This window comes from Gossypium raimondii, chromosome 12 (assembly GCF_025698545.1).
Source record: "Gossypium raimondii isolate GPD5lz chromosome 12, ASM2569854v1, whole genome shotgun sequence".
NCBI classification, from domain to species: domain Eukaryota; kingdom Viridiplantae; phylum Streptophyta; class Magnoliopsida; order Malvales; family Malvaceae; genus Gossypium; species Gossypium raimondii.
In genome coordinates this window covers 517,197-534,821 of record NC_068576.1, presented here as the reverse complement: position 1 = coordinate 534,821, position 17,625 = coordinate 517,197, and the positions used below count along the sequence as shown (strand labels likewise).

General features: G+C 32.9%; 2 protein-coding genes across 2 annotated transcripts; both read right to left on the bottom strand.

The window, feature by feature from the left end:
* Window positions 1-5,834: 5,834 nt before the first annotated feature.
* Window positions 5,835-7,507, bottom strand: LOC105762601 (uncharacterized). The gene is made up of 6 exons (XM_012580386.2): window positions 7,331-7,507; window positions 7,110-7,223; window positions 6,749-7,027; window positions 6,534-6,647; window positions 6,226-6,298; window positions 5,835-6,115 (listed from the first exon to the last, which is right to left on the bottom strand). The coding sequence occupies exons 1-6, from the start codon at window positions 7,397-7,399 to the stop codon at window positions 6,078-6,080; spliced, it is 687 nt and encodes a 228-aa protein (XP_012435840.1). The 5' UTR covers window positions 7,400-7,507; the 3' UTR covers window positions 5,835-6,077.
* Window positions 7,508-8,986: 1,479 nt separating this feature from the next.
* Window positions 8,987-12,290, bottom strand: LOC105762600 (serine/threonine-protein kinase STY13). Its single transcript, XM_012580385.2, has 6 exons — window positions 11,758-12,290; window positions 10,420-10,541; window positions 10,052-10,260; window positions 9,789-9,963; window positions 9,480-9,614; window positions 8,987-9,393 (listed from the first exon to the last, which is right to left on the bottom strand). The coding sequence occupies exons 1-6, from the start codon at window positions 12,083-12,085 to the stop codon at window positions 9,190-9,192; spliced, it is 1,173 nt and encodes a 390-aa protein (XP_012435839.1). The 5' UTR covers window positions 12,086-12,290; the 3' UTR covers window positions 8,987-9,189.
* Window positions 12,291-17,625: the final 5,335 nt, after the last annotated feature.

Here is a 17,625-nt window from a genome sequence, read left to right as displayed (position 1 = left end):
GTAAATATAGCCTGATATAGATTTCTTGCTATCTTGTCACCCAATGAAATCTGAAACTGAATACCCTACGACCTCCAAATGATTTGATCTCTTATAAGTGAACATGTAATCTTTTGTTCTCTGAGGATACCTCATAACCCTCTTGGCTGCTATCCAATGGTCCATACCAGGGTTGCTTAATTATCTTCCTAACATCCCAACAATGTACACAATATCCGTATGTGTACATATTTGAGTATACATTAGACTCCCAACAGCTGATGCATAGGGAATCTTTTGCATTTCTTGAATTTCAATGTAACATCCAGACCGACGAAGCCCTAGTGCTCGAGTGTTGTTTAAGAAGTAAGAATTTCCAGAATAGGTTTTGAATAAGTTAAGCGTTGGACCTAACCAAGAGGTTGGGGTAACGAGTGAAAAATGTCTCAGAAAGTGAGACATCTCTAGAAGTTAAATGTTGAGAAATTTCAAGAAAATCAAGATATCACTGAAAGGTGTTGATTATATTTTAATGAGATGGTTAAGAACGACTGATGGGCTTGATCCGAAAATATTAATTTATACAGATAACCATGGATTGTCGTACACATTTTCTTAAAGCTATAAACCACCCATATAGTAAATAGAATAGGATTTTGACGTGAGCCAAGTTCTTATAGGTTTAAAGGTTGTATATCTAGATAGTCAGAAATTGAAAAATGAGAGTTTTTCAAACCGGTAACAACCTTTTTCAAACCGGATTGAACTAGAATTGCCATCATCCGAACTTGTCACAGATTGAAATTTGACTCACCATCGAACTTCTCAATTTCAAACCTTGTTGCTGCCATATCTGAATGGGTTGATCTATGAAAAATGAACTAGCTCTGATATCACTTGTTAGGGATCGACCCGATTAAGCAACAAGTAACAAAAAATAGCGGAATAAATTGAGAGATTGGACACACAAATTTAACGTGGAAAAACCCCTCCAAAGAGGATAAAAAACCACGGGCAAAGATAATTTTACTATAATGGCAAAAGAACGAAGAGTACAAAAGATGGAGATAAAACTAAACCCCAAAAATCCGAAAACAAAGAACCCTCAAAACGTAAACACAAAATTCTCTAAATATGTTATGAGTTCTAATCTCTAATGGGTGTTTTTACTAAGGTTGTAAAAGAGCCTATTTATAGGCTAAATTCATATGTCAAATAATAATAAAATAATCTAAACTAATCAGTGTTTGACTGAAACAAATAAACAGAGTTTAACTAAAAGATTATTTCTCAAATTTGACTGAAAATAGGAATCATACTTAACAATTGTCAATCATACTGCTTCGCGTTCATTTCACTGTCACCCACCATTTGTTCACAGTCATCCCTAGCCCTTCACTCAGACCCGTGGGAACCAACATCTTTCGCATAATATGCAACATTTATCCTTCTAAGATTGTCATTATATCTAAAACGATTTCTCATATCTAATTTCATTTTGCACTTTTCCTCACATTGCCGTCTTTTTTTCATTTCAATTAATAGAATGCTTCAAAACCATAAATTTCAAGAACTCCACCGTCAGCCCGCAACATCCTTCCCAGCAATTATGGAAATTTTGGCTAACAGTTGCACTTTATTTTTCAAAGAAGACAAATATTCTCTCTTCGTTAACTAGATTAACTAGTTCCAAATCATCAATATATTTTTCACTTATCCAAAGGAGAAAATATTCCCTTTTATGTCTTGCAATAACAACCGTTGATTTAAGATAGATTTCACTGAAAAAGATCTCACTTTAGTCGACACCCTAAATAAGCTAACAAAGAAGAGACAAAATATATCAAATTATTAGAAAATTGAAAGTATATTTTTATTCTAAAATCCCTATTGTTATAAAAATTTTACCTCAATATCACCCTAATCGAACAAAATTAATCTCATCATATAAAACGAGAAAAACACTTTTGGTTATACTAAAAAAAAATACAAAATATAAATATTGTGTTTTTAGTTTCGTATTGATGTGAAGCTTTTCACTTGAAGGTAATTACCAAATAATTTAGGAGCTCATCAACCTTCGTTGACCTAAGGCAAAAATCTTGTCACTGTCTTTTCATTATTTTTACATAGCCTTCCCCAACCCTGAATTTGATGTTGCACCCATCACATCACAAAGGGGCCACCTCCATTTCATCACTTGTGAACCAACCCCCTTCCACCTGTCATTCTTACACGTTCATATGTCCAGCTTTTAAATTATTATTATTTTTCCAGTTTTAAAAGTATGGGAAGAGTTCATTTGGATTAGTTCTTGAATCCTTCTTAAGGATACTCGTGTTGAATATGGGTGTTATCTTTGTGTTGAGATTAAGATAAAATTGGACGAATTTTGATGGTCCAAATAAAAGTATTGTATTCAAATTATTTATATTGAATTGTAATTTTTGGAAGGGTTCAAAAATATTTTTAAAAAAATTAATTAAAGGTTTAAAAGGGATCAAATTGAATTATTAATTTTAATCAATAGGGTCAGATGCTCGGCCTACCCACACATCTTCAAGCCTCAAAGATTATCTAATGAAACATGTTGTCCATGTTTATGAGGAAGGTAATCGAGTAGTGGATAGCTTGGCAACGTTAGCGTTGAGTAGGCAACTTGGTCTGAGTATGTCGATTGATCCTCCTCGAAATGTTGTTTGTCTGCTGTTACAGGACGCTAATGGTGTAGGAACATTACGCCTAAGTGTTCATGTAATCTATGCTTATTCTTTTTGCAATAATAATAATAATAATAACCATGAGATTTCGATGTTTTCTTGATCTCAACATTACTATTGAACTAAAGTTGATTGACAATTTTATTTGAGTAATTATCTTTAAAATATAGGTTTAATTTATCATTTGGTAATCGAATTTGACATTTTTTTAATATGTTGGATATGTGATTTTTTATTCCAATATGATACCGTATTCGAAAAAAGTTATATATTTTGTACTCAAAAAGTGATTAATTTAAGTTTTAAGGTTGATTTGAGGAAGTTAATTGTTAATATTATTAGGTTTGAATTTTTCATGAGTTTGTTAATATAATAAATTTACTATTAATTGTAATAGATACAATTTAATGGATGTGATTTAACTCAAGTTTTAGGGTTAATTTGATGAAAGTTAATTGCTAATATTATTAGCTAATTATGAACTTTATCAAATCAGTTTTAAAACCCAATTTAAACACTAAAAGTTAATATTGTTACCTTGCAAGTACCAAAATTATAACTCATATCAAATACAAGCATCGATTTAGACTAAAAATAACACAAATACCACATTTTAAATACAAAATTATTTATTAATCTTAAAAATAATACCTTGAAATTTGAATCCTCGCACCTTAAAACATTAAAAAAGTTCAAAAAAGAAACAAATTTTAATATCCTCAACACCAAAACAAAATCCACCAGCTGTACCTGGGATGGAAATCTTTTTATTATTATTATTATTTTCCTTAATTAATTGGATTCTTATGTGTAATAGGTGTCACCCTAAAATTGATGCTAGCAATGTAATGGTGATGCTAAATCTTGCTAAAAATGATCATCTGGTAACCTCTTTGACTTATGAAGCATAAACTACTTACAGAAAATAGTGGTGTTCAAGACTTTAAAAATGAAACTTAAAGCAAACTGGTCCTACCAAAATCCCCAAAAGCAGTATGCTTAAGCAAAAGATTAATGGGACTTTAAAATAAATAAAAAAAGACAAGAGCATAAATGAGTACTGGTATCACATAGCTTTCATGGTTTAATTGATCCTCACATTGGCCCTGCTAACAACACTCCAAGAAGCTATTTTGACATTGAAATGTCTGATTTCAACTTCAACCAAATGCTTGCCATTGTAAGTGCTTAGAGAGACAAAAATGGAAATCAATGCTTGCCTTGGGCTCCTAATAGTCTAGGTCTGGAATTTTTCCTTGTACCTATATCAAGGGTTCACCCCACATGTACAGTTTCATTTGTTGCAGTCAACATCATTTAACTAACATAGCAGTACCATGTTGGTGTTGGTTTTTATGGCTACTGCGAAATCTAAACCCCTTTTAGAGCTCAAGAAATGAAACCCATTTCTGTGAAAGGAATTTTCGGGTGGGTTTCACAATAGGCACTAAAATCCATAGCTGACAACAAATGGTTGGTTAAAGAGAATTTGACTAGTTTATGTCTTTGCAATGATACAGGCCAAAATATGCAGATACAATGGATGTTAAGATGTTGCTTTCGGCAGATTTCAATAAAGCAGAGATCGAAGCTTATGGTTAAGGTTTTCCAAACTTTGAGAGTGTCACGAATGAGTTCATTTGTCATTATTCAGTCTAATATATGAGTTTGTTTTTTTCTTTTTTTCTTTTTTTTTTTAAATCAACTCAACCTAGTTTAGACTATTTCGTAAATTTTTATACGATTCATATTTTAATAATCTAATCGTTAGATTTATGAACATATTTGTATTTGTCATGTATGTAAATTTTTAATTGACTCGATATCTCTATCGTATCAATCTAAAATATTATTTATATTAGTCTTAATGATGTAAAAAGCCCTCAAATTTTTCAAAAATGTATTTAAGCCTCTGCTTTTTTTTCACTCATTTTGGTACTTAAACTTTTAAAATGCATAAAAAAGCCCTCAAACTTTTTAAAAAAGCAATTAAACCCCTACTCTTTTTTTGCACTCATTTAGGTACTTGAACTTTCAAAATGCATAAAAAGACCTTCAAACTTTTTCAAAAAAAAGCAATTAAGTCTTTGCTTTTATTAAAATTAGAAAAAAATTATAACAAATTAAAATCTATAAATATTATTAAATCTTAATAAAAACTCAAATATTAAAAAGTTATTAACAGTTAAAAATATAAAAATCATAAAAAATATAAAATTGTAAACTTTTATAAAAATCGTATAAAATTATAAAATATATAGAAATATAAAATTTTATAAAGTCGTAAGAAAATTATACAATGTAAAGAAATATAAATTTCATAAAATAATTTATAAAATTATTGTGCCAAAAGAAACTTTTATAATTTTTATATAACTTTTATTAATTTTTATTTTTTATCATTTTATATCAAAAAGCCCTCGTTAATTTTTATGATTTTTATAAAATTTTACAATTTTATTTATGATTTTTATAAAAAATCTATTTTTAATAAATTTGAAAATTTTATTAAAATTTAATAATTTTTTAAATTTTATTTTTATATATTTTTCCAATTTTAATAAGAGCAGAGTCTTAATTGATTTTTTAAAAATTTTGAGGGTTTTACACCTTAAGCCTTTATATTAATATATATTTAACGGATGAAAATTTTTTCATAAAACAAATAGTTAGAAATTTTAATTTATATCAAACTTGAATGTATGATCTACATGAATAGAACATGAAATATAACGGTTAAATTATTAAAATATTAATTTTTTAAAAATTACGGGATAATGTAAAACCATTACATTTTACACTAATATAAATGGATCACTAACCATGTATATTATAAGACACATACCACACTTTTAATTTATTTATGTAATTACATAAATAACCAAATGAGTCATTATTGCTTAGCCTATGAGGTAAACAATTCAAGCCCAAGACCTACTCTTGAGAGGAAAGGAATGGTCCAAAATGTACTAAAACCTGGTCCAGAAAAGTTTCCTTCCAAGAACATTTTCACTGTTATTTGCTGATACACATATATTCCAATGGCGGCCAGGTTGAAACTGAACCAGGAAGATCCACGCTTTACAATTTCAGGTTTCAGCCTTACAACTCGGCTGACCATCAGAAATGGCAAAATGATTAGAACGACTACTTTTAATCACTTGAATGAAGTAAGAGCTAATTGGAATACAGGATTCAGAATACACCCAAGTTGAAATAAATCCTGTAATTGTACACCATGATCAAGTCCAATGTTCAAAACGAGAGCATTACAATTGCAATATACAGAAACCATCACAACATAAAGACCCTAAATCCTTAACCACCTTCTTCCATTGCATTAAATCAAAATCTTTAACAGATTTCTCAAAAGGAGGCTCATCCAACCATTGTTCGCTTGCGGCCCCTTTGTCGCACTGCAGTTCATCGCCAACCAACAAGAACACAATAAATGAGATTAGGGTGGTACAAACATATGAAGCGGTAAACTTGAGAGCTAAACTTAAAACAACAGAGACTGCAGTACCTTGAGCTAGCTTGTTCAATGTGGAAGACCACTGCTTTGATGATTTCTTGTATGCAGCAAGTATAAGATCCATCTACGCATCAAGTTAAGCACATCCGTAAGATGATAAAAATTCACTCAAAATGACCATTTTAGGATCTTCATTCAATTCCAAAGTTGCTTAGTTAAACTGATATGTAAAACCCAGATTTTGTTGGTATTTTAATGAACCTATTATAAACAAAAAGAGGCTAATCTTCCAAAACACTACTGTGTTTTTGCGTACATAATGTTCATTAGCAAACACAAGAACATGATGTGTTTCTTACCACATTCCCACAGGAAGAATGCATTGAAATTAAGGCTCGTTCCAGTACATACAAGTCAACAGCTTTGTCTTCTGGAAGGGTTGATGTAAAGCTAAGACCAAAATCGATAAGGACCTAAACAAGGAAAAGGCTATTTAAAGATTATGCAAAAAGTAAGTAACGTTAACTAAATGCATACTCAAAGCTAATTATAGAAGTAAAGAATAACCACTGACGAGCTTATTAGTTCCATTTCTGATCAACATATTTGAAGTGGTGAGGTCACCATGGACGAGTCCACCGTCGTGTAATTTGCCAATCGCGTCGCCAATTTGGGTGGCGATATCAGTTAAACGCTCTTGAAAGACTCCTGTTGACCCAATTCCGAGAAAAACATCTTTAACGGAAGGGCCTTCGACGTACTCGAAAGTCAGGGTATGGATCACAGGGTCGACGGCGTAAAGAACCGGAGTTAAAACGCCAAGCCGTCGAGCCTTGGTCATGCACCTAGCTTCCTTCTCCGAACCAAAAAAAAAACACTAATTAATTCAATTGGTTTCTACGAAAAGAAAACAAGAGGGGGGGGGGGACACGAACCGCGTTTAAACGCTTGAGAGTGAGCTTAGAATCAAGAGCAGGGTGCCTGTATTTCTTGGAGAAGCGTTCTTTGATGATGGATCTTTTTCCAGCGAATACGGACTCGAAAACTCTCTGTAAAGGGCAACAATAACAATGGAATTAAACAGAATTTGCAACATTTTTTCCTTTTTTAGGTTTCTTTGAAAGAAAAAGGGGGAGTTTTTTTTTTCTTTACTTACAGCTTCAGCTCCTTGCTTAACGAGAACGAGGGCGGCATTTTCAGAATCAGGTTTAGGGTCAATCTCCATTGGAGAGGTTTATGATATCAAACACAACAACAGATTCTTGAGTTACCTGATAAGTTGGAGCACTACCAGGCGGCTGTAGCGAGGGATTGAGGAATTTGACGTTTTTTTAATTATTATTAGGGTTTAAGTTTTTTGGGCCCTAAAATGGATAACAAATTAATATGGGTCCGCCCTCAAAACCCAAAAGAATAATTTGATAATTTAAAAAAATTTAAAATTTTCTCCTAACTTCACTTCTTTTTCTGGGCGTTCCGCTCTGTCGATCGATGGTAGTATAAGAGCTCTTTAACCCCCCCCCCCCCCCGAAGTTATTTACATAATGGTTCCTGCTTCCTACCCATAGTTAGCATGTATCTCCCCGGGTCATACTTGAGTATCACATCGTAGACCCCCACCCCAACTCTATCTTCCTTATCAGTGAACCGGAACATAGTGCATAGGTACTCTTCAATGCAGCGGGGACGAGACGACGTGACATACTACGATCACATACAAAAGTGCTGCCTATGGAACCTCTCAACAGCTCCCGTTCTTTGATGAGGTCCTATCGGGATAGGTAGGTCCAAGCCTTTCCCTTAAAGTCCTTGTACTATTTGTACATTCGGAACATAGTGCTTCTAAATTTTTTTTTTAAAAGTCAATTCTTTAACTTTTAGGATTTAAAAATGTAAATTCAATTGTTAACATTTTTTAAGAAATTATTAAATTTAAGTTTATTATAATATTCTTTATTTTGTTACATGACTATCGATTTTTATTTATTTCAAAATATCACGCTAACAAATTTAGCAAAAGAATTTATTCAAAGTAACAATTGAACTTGAATTTTATAATCTAAAAGGTAAAGGAATAAATTCTAAAAATAAAAATAGAAAGATTAAATTTCAAATTTACAAAAATATAGAAACTAAATTTTACATGATAGTCAATGTAAACAAGATAAATAAATAAAAAAACTTTTACCGAAGGAGCACAAAAGCTCCAATAAATTGAAAATAAAAACCAAAGAATTATATATAAGAAAAATGGTACAAATATCTAAATGAAAATTAGACCACACCGTTAACAATCTCTTGGCCTAGTGGTAAAAGCATGTTATAAGCATGAGAGCTTGGGATAGCTTAAGTTCTATCCCGAACAATCCTATTCCTCTCCCAAAAAAAAAAACACACCTAACTCGAGCTCATCACTCTTAAAGAAATTCCAACATAAACTGGAATCATTGCAGGAGCGGGAGAGTGCCGCTGGTGTAAAAGAACAAGAAATAGGTATAAAAGTTCAAACAAGGTAAGAACTTGGCTTTGGAATTGGAATAATTATCATTTTTACCCCTCCAAGTGCAGCTCAAACAACACATAATTAGACTTTGCTAGTATGAGCTTTGAGAGGGATAATCTTTATTGTTTGATATAGACATAATCTGGTCTTGAACGACATTATTGGTGCTGGTTGATGACATTTTATGAGATATTTAAAAAACACACACACACACATAATTTGTTCTTGCCACTCGGGTCTAGTGGAACATTTGTATCTGCATATCTGAAGTCTGAACATTATATTTCCCAATATTCCATTTCACCCATCTTTACCGACCAAAAGGGGTATATATATAAATAATTTTAACCTTTACATACTACTATATGGTTACATTCATGTGTAGTATAGAAATCAATGACCTTATTGAAAAACCAGCTAGAGCCAAACAATGATCTGTTTCATGTTCTCTGTCAACTAAACATGTATATATATATATGTACGACAAAATAAATGAACGAGCTAAAGTTTTATCAAGGGCCACGCCGGGTGAAACAGAAACAACCAGGGGATTGGTCATCAGGTATCATGCCACCTCCCTTGCTTGTATCTACTGCTTCTAGCAACCTCACCACCTCATCCATGTCTGGACGTCTGTCGGGGTGTGCATCCCAACATTTCCGCATGATGCTTGCCAACGAACCTGGGCAACATCTTGGAATTTCAGGTCGTAAATTCTGCAACCAACAATCTCCTCTGTCAGTTAACATGTATACCGTCATACAGTAAGACCAAAAGTATCGGAGGCAATTTTAACTCGTACCTGTCGTACTACTGCTGATGAAACTTCAGCAAAAGTAAGATCAGCGTAAGGCATATCGCAGCAGTATATTTCCCATAAGCATATACCGAAACTGTAGACATCGCATCTCCTATTGTAAGGCTTCCCATCAAGGACCTACACAAATGGTTGCATTATATTCTCGCTCTTTAGAGAAAAGGAAAAGGAGGGAACTTCAAGCATTTAAGTGATCCAATTGTTGTTGCGGTTGATCAGAAAAAAGTTTGCATCGTTACAATAATTACTGGATAAATAAATGATACAATTAATGGATGTCAAGGGAGTGGATACCTCTGGAGCCATGTAACCAAGAGTGCCTGTTTCCCCGGTCATATCTTTTGGATTCTGAGCTTCGACTCGAGCAACACCAAAATCAGCAATTTTCAAATTTCTACGAGTATCTAGCAACATATTTTCTGTCTTCACATCGCGGTGTACAATCTTTTTGGAGTGAAGATAGCTCAAACTGCAGAAGTTGAACAAAAAATATCCATTACTTTTCCGTAGAGTGAACACCGGAAATCCTAGCATGCATAACAAGAAAAGTTGCTCACCCTCTAGAGAGGTCCAAAGCAAGTTGAATCACAACCTTAAAGGCAAGTTTCTTCCTCCTGTTTCTGATCAAAAAATTCTTTAATGTCCCGCCGGGCAGGTACTCTACAACAACACAACATGCTCTCGATGGAAGAGAATTATTACTCTCGCTTGTTGAATCTTTGGACGGAATCTTAAGGTTGGAAGTTCCCATTGAAGCTCCAATAAACTGAAAAACAACAGTCATAACTTGTGACATTAGAAGGAACTCATGAAAACCGGAAGAAAAGAAAAGGCAGTGCCATCCTCCCAGTGCTAACTGCAACCAAAATAAGATGTATAATGAACTGTCTCGCCCACATAAAAGAAACAATATCATCAATATTACCTTTGTAACATTTGGGTGGTCAAGCTTATGCCAAACAGCAACCTCTTGCCGGAAAGATGCCCGAATAGCTGCAGCTTCAGCAGCTGTAGCAATCCCATCTTCCCCCCAATCCAATACTTTCACTGCAAAATTAAGAAGTCTTTGTAATTAGAGATATCAGCAAGCCAAATGTTTGCTTAAGAACTTCATCATTGCAGCGAAACAGATGTTTTCGGATCAAATAGGGACAGAATATGGGCAGCAAGTCATATAGAGTCCATGACTTGACATTACTGATTACTGCCCCTATACAGATGTTAGAATCAAGCATCAGAAAAATTAAGGGCACCTTTGAAAACAAATATTTGCATTCAAAACAACTGGAATTCAAATTGACCAAGTTTATTCAGAAATTTAAGTAAAGCCATCTAAAGAACTCGGTCAAGAGCAATGCGATTTGGAGCCCCATGGCAACTCCAATTAAGCCCTTTAAACCAAGAAAACAGAAATGGGCATGAGGCAGTTGTCCTTTTATTGGAAGTTCCATAACCAAAGCAAGTATTCATTGAAATCAAGATCAAAATTTTGTAATTTTAAAGTGAAAAGAAAAAGAGGTGCCAAGGCAGTCTCATTTTTGTAAAATCACGCAGCTTCATTGACAGTTCTAGTAAGCATGCATCATTCGTATGCAGCATCTAGACAAATTGATACTAACTTAAGGTCAAGTAGAATTGAGATAGAAGTACCATGGAGGCCTCTGAACTGAAAGTCAAATTGCATTTTGCCCCTTTTACTCAAAAAATGGGTAAATTAATCCTTGTTGATCAAAGAGCAAACTAGTCTTTTTTGTTAAAATTTTCATCCCTTTCTACTATTAAAAATTGGTGTAGTTGATAAAATAATCAGCCACTTGTACCTCATGCTGACTTACTAAGACCCAATTTGTAATAGTAAAAATGGATTGAAATTTTAGAAGGAGCATTTTGCGCTTTAATCTAATATATAGGAACTAATTTATCAATAAAGGGCAAAATGCGATCCACCCTGTTGCCTTTACCTAGAATTGATGCTATAATTCACTAGACATCCTGTGACTCACCTCAAGTTGCAAGCGCCACTATTCCACAAACTATTCTGTATTAGGCATATGATCCTAGACTAAAATCCAACCCTAAATATTCTACTCCTAAAGAATTCACATCCCAGGGTCATGTTTGAACAACATAGAAATTGTAATTGAATCCAACACAACAAATCAAAAACAGTAACTAATAACATCTGCATAGCAGTCGATGATGAACAAGAAACCCAAGATGGATTCTGGATTTTAGCAACATATAAACACATAAAACAGGTTACCTGCAACATCCTGGTTATCATAAACACCTCGGTAGACTATGCCATAAGTTCCATGAGCTATAACATGTCTTATATCAAGCTTAGCCAAATCGATTTCCCACTCTTCCTTCTTAGTCACAAGCGAAACATCTTTGTCCCTAGACCAAGCCTTGCTCAAGTGCTTATCCAGTTGCAAATCCCAGCTCTTAAAATCTATCTTATCAGCTCTTGTAAACACGTCCTTCTTGTCGCTGAGGTTCCCAATGGAACACCCCAAAGCCATTTCCTCTATAGGGTTTGTCTCTGTTTTCGCTACAGCTTTAGCCCCTTCACCCTTGTTTGTCGCCATAACGATAAACAAAGGGAAAAAAAACCCCCCCACAAAGTAAAAGAAAACCAAAGGAAAACTACCTAAATCAACGAAGATTGATCAAAAAACATTCCTTTCGAAGCTGGAAAAAACAAAGGCTGTATATATATTATAAAGTATAAAGGTAATCAGATGAAAGAGAAGGAGAAGAACAGGAATTTTATTCAAAGTTAGTGATTTTCAACTATACACACCTCATTAAATTATTCTTTCTACTTTAATCTCTCAATTATTATTTTATAAATTAAAATTTTTTATTTGAAATTTAACTGTAATTAGAAAAAAGTAAATATTCGTGAATGTGGTAATTGAATTTAAGAAACCTTAATTGCATTTTAATTTGTGTGGTCATACATGACGGATTCAATATTGAAATTCCATCGTTATAGCATATTCCAGCATTAAAGATTAGGAAGAAAAAAATGATTAGAATTTTATTTAAATACGACCACAGCCAGCCTCACACCTGGATCTTCATTTTCCCATTACAAATCAACAACGAAACACCTTTCCACAAAAAAGCTTCCACCACCACGACTGACGTCAAAACCATAATAATTATTTGTACTTCTCTTCTTCTTTTCTTTATGGGTAAACTACAAAAATAGTCACTTTTGTTTATCTCAAATTACATTTTAGTCACTTATGTTTGAAATGTTACGTTTTAGTCACTTACATTATCGTTTTGTTACGAAGTGATCACTCTGTCGTTAAGCTCCGTTACCTCCCTAACGGCGGTCCTACATGGCAGTCCAAATGAGTTTTAATTGTCAACTTGGGTGTCCTATGTGACAGTCCAAATTGAATTTTATTTAATTAAAAACCTATTTTCATCCCAACAACTAGACATCCAATTTGGCATTTAAAATCCATTTGGACTGCCATGTAGGACTTCCGTTAGGGAGGTAACGGACTTTAAAAGTAGTGTGACCGCTTCGCAACAAAACGATAACATAAGTGACTAAAATGTAATTTGAGGTAAATAAAAGTGACTATTTTTGTGGTTTACCCTTTCTTTATTTACTAAAACAAAAAAAGCGAATAAAAGTCGAGCATAGTTGACTTTTTATATAATTTAATTAAAGCGGATGGAAAATTGGTAAAATACCGTGCCGTGCTTTACCGTTGTCCTTTTTGTAGGGTCCTTTAAATTGATGTAACGCTTGACTGTTTGATTGGCGCGTTACGTTACACTACATTGAGTTTGGCTTACGCGCGTCCCACCGAATATTTAATATAGGTTTATTTGTGGTTTTAGTCCCCGTTATGTTGCTGAAATTTAGGAGTTAATGCCTTTACCTTAATTTGACCTGATTTCATCTTTATTTTTATAGTGGTATTATTTTTTGTATTTTTTATATCCTTTCTATGGTCTATGTTTGGGTTTTTTATAGTGTTTTTTGAGATATTCTCCATGTTTGTTTTAAAATCCAAATTCAGAGTTTCCCGACAACATTGTCTCCAAGGTTTGAACTTACGTTATCTCTTTAAGAATGTAATATGCTCTACCATTACACTCAATATTTATTGGTATTTTTATAGTATTATTAGTATATCTAAATTGGTAACAATGTTGATTTATATTAAAAATAGCTATTTTAGAATCTTTATTTTAAGAAAATTATTGGCAACAAAAAAGAAATTCATGTCACTATTTATTAATTTAAACCTACTAATAATATTAGATTTATGTCACGCCCACAATAAAAGTGAAAAAATTATGTAATAAATATATTTATTTAAAATGTACATAAAATCAATTGATACTTTGGTTACAATTGTAAAATTAATTGTTTTCCGAGCATAGTATTTTGGTTCAAATCTAATTATGATAAATTTTTCATTGATTTATTATATATAAAAATAAAAACACTCTCGTAAAATTATAACTTAATTTGTATAAGAGAGGATATTTTAGTATGCTCTGTTCAATAGCAAAGCGGAATTAAATTATATATTTTCACGATACTAAAAATACAATTTTATCAATTTAATAGCTTATATATTTATAATTTAAAATGTAATTTTAACATTACTAATTTAAAATTTTATAAATTATAAAGGGCTTAAATTAATAATTTATCATTTTAAGGGGGACCATGGCCCTTTGGTCTCTTAGTGGCTCCGCCATTAACTCTGTTGATCCGTGATACTAACTCGATAAAATATTTAAAATAAGTATATATAGATTATAAAAGAATATATTAATAAATTAAAGTAGAGAGATTAAATCTTAGACTTTGACACAGCAGAGGGACTAAAATCTGAATTAAACGTTAAATATATCAATCAAATTGGTCGAAATTTCTGTTCTGAGGGCCAGCCGGGTAACCGTTGGAATCTGCGACGGCTTGGACAAGCCAGCTGTTGTTTATAGAAGACCATAAATAAAGGATTAGTATTTTAAGTAGTTCTTTCATGGGAATGGATTATTATTGTATTTTATAAAATTATTATTTAAATAAAATTTGCATAAATAAAAAATTACAATGGATAATAAAAGCGATGAGATATAATTTAGTTGAAAAATAAAAAAATTATTATTATAAAATGTAAATTAAAATAATTATTTATTTAAAATTATAAGCTCTAAATAAAATTTAACAAATGTTTTAGCAATATTATAATCTTAAATATTTCATTGGTTTAAAAAATATAATGTAATGTTAAATTATAGGGTAAATTACAAAAATAGTCACTTTTGTTTGTTTCGGATTACATTTTAGTCACTTATATTTGAAATATTAAGTTTTAGTCACTTATATGATTTTAAAAGTTTAGCCAACATGAAAAGAAGATCAAAACATTAGTAATTGCTAGAAATTTAAAATTGCGAAATGAAAATTTGATCAAAATTGTATATTACGTAAATTTAAATAAATATAAAACATTTTATTGAAACCAACAATACCTTATTCTTGATAGCCTGTAAATTGAATGAAATGTGAATTATAAAAGGGTTGCAAAGTGTTTTGCTTTGGGTTATGACTTGTAAAGAATATTGTCATATTTTTTATTGAAGCTTGGTTGGCCCGATAATGAAAATACGATAACTTAGGCTAATTTGGTAACTAATCTTAAAAGATTGAGGGAATCATGAGATTATTGAAAATATTTACTCAAACACTTTGTGTGCGCTTTTTCTGTTGTTCTTTGTAGCTTTTTTTGGTATAAATTGCTTCCGCTCTTTAACTTGGTGCATTGGAGGAGTTCTTAAGAAATCCTCAATTAAGTAAAGGTTGACTTAGGCGAGTTTAGACGAACGGATAGCCTAAGACCGCGGGGATCGCGAGACGAAAGATATAGCCCCGTGACAAGTGGGTTGTAAGGTTAATTGAATATATATAATTGAATGAAAAAGATGAAGAATGGGAAAGGTAAAAATAATTTGTTCAACTTATTTATAAATAGAATTGATTGCGTATTTAAGTTAAATATGTGGTTATAGTAATTAAGGTATGAAATTAAGGAATAAATTTTTATTAATTTGTAATGATATTCATAATTGTAATAGAAAATATTAGTAATTTATGTAGGATATACACTATTTTAATAAATTAAAATTACTTTTATTGTAATTGTACATAGGAATTTTTGTAAGTAAAAGATAATCCTAATTCAATTAATTACATGTCGTACTAGTAGGAGTAGAATATCATAAAAAATTTTGCTTTTTCTTTGAAAACCTAAAATTGAGGGTCATATATGAAAGGTTGTATTTATTTAAAACATTAAAATTAAAGAAATTATATTCTTAGTGATAAATGTCGCTTTTAAAATAAAATCAGTGAATTAAATATACTAAAAAAGGCTTCGATGAGCGACAAAGTTAAAAGATCAGCAAAAAAGGTTAGGCGACCATCGGATTCGGATGATCCTATTGTCAATGACAAAGGCATGAATGTGGGCTTGCCTGCTGTTCAAACGTCGTCTTAGAAAGACAAGCTTTTGGGTAACACGAATGAAAAAAGTAATCTGCAGAATGAAGATGGTACTAAGTTACTTGAGGGAGGCGCGAAAAAGGGGATTGTTCATCATTTTACTGCTAGATGAATGGCTCGAACGGTGGTTGCCAAACTGCTAGGGAGGGAAATTTATTGTCTTATTATGGCAAACAAATTGCAAGTTATTTGGAAAACTAAGCAGCCTTTGCAAATAATTGATTTAGAGAACGATTACTTTTCTGTCAATTTTCAGAATGATGCTGATTACCTTTATGTACGGCCATGGACTCCTAAGTTCTCAACAGATCAAGAATTTCCTAATAATTTGATAGTCTAGATCAGATTGCCTGGATTTCCGGAAGGAATGTACATGAGAAGTCTAGTCAAGTCCATTGAAGGCGCAATTGGTCCCGTTGTAAAGATAGACCGAAACACAAATACCAAATCTAGGGGGCAGTTTGCGAGGCTTGCGATTTACATTGACCTGGGGAAACTGCTGATTTCAAAGTTACAGATTGATGGGAGAATGCAACGCGTGGAATATGAATCCATGTCTACAGGAAAAGATGATACATTTTTAGCCCTATTGATTTATCAATTTTCAGAATGATGCTGATTACCTTTATGTTTGTTTTAAGTGTGGGTGATTCGGACACGCTCGAGATACTTGCATTCATAATACAGGGAAAGATGATACATCTGTAGGGGCTACGATTGGGAATCTAGACAAGGATACATTGAATCAAGGAGGGGTAGCGACTAATAGCTCTATTAAGAATAATATAGCACATGATGGTGGTAAAGGGGATCGATTTAGGCCATGGATGTTAGTGGAACGCAAACCACGACGGAAACCCATGACGACGGCGAAGGAAATTACCAGCAATCCTATCGTGAGGGCCGAAGGTTCTAGATTTGGCATTCTAAGCAGAAATCACGGGGTGATAGGAGAATTGGTTTCTGGTACTTTTGATAGCAACACTGGAAATCGGGGATTTGTTGAGTCAATTTTGGGGACGAAGCTACAAGCTAAGGGAAATTTACCGTTTAATCCACTAGCAAAAAACAAGGGCAAAATTGTTATATCAGTGAATGGGCCAAAAAAATGTACTAAAGCCTGTTAACAAAAATGGGTCTTTGTTTGGGTCAGTAGAGAACCCATTCGACTATGGATCAAAAATGGGTCCAAAACTGATGGAAAATAGAACCCCAATCAAGTTTCAAGCGATCAGACATGGTTTATAAAAATAAAGGAATTTGGCTCTAAGGTTATCAACAAATAGAGGGATTTCTTTGGGTGAGGGAGAGATGGACCGTCTTCCTGTAATGGCCTTAAAAGGAAACAGGGGAAGATATTTAGGCAACGGCCAACGGCAGAATTGAGAGGCTTGAATGTTGATATAGGTCAAGTATTAAGAAGCTTGCCGGAAGGGGAGTGTTCTACTCTTCTGATCAGTCGAGCTATTGACGACTTAATCAAGGGGTTATGTCAGGAGGTCAGACAGGACACAGCATTGTTGGGTGGTAATTCGTCGTTGCGAGAATCGGATAATGAAACTCTAGTTGATGCGACTT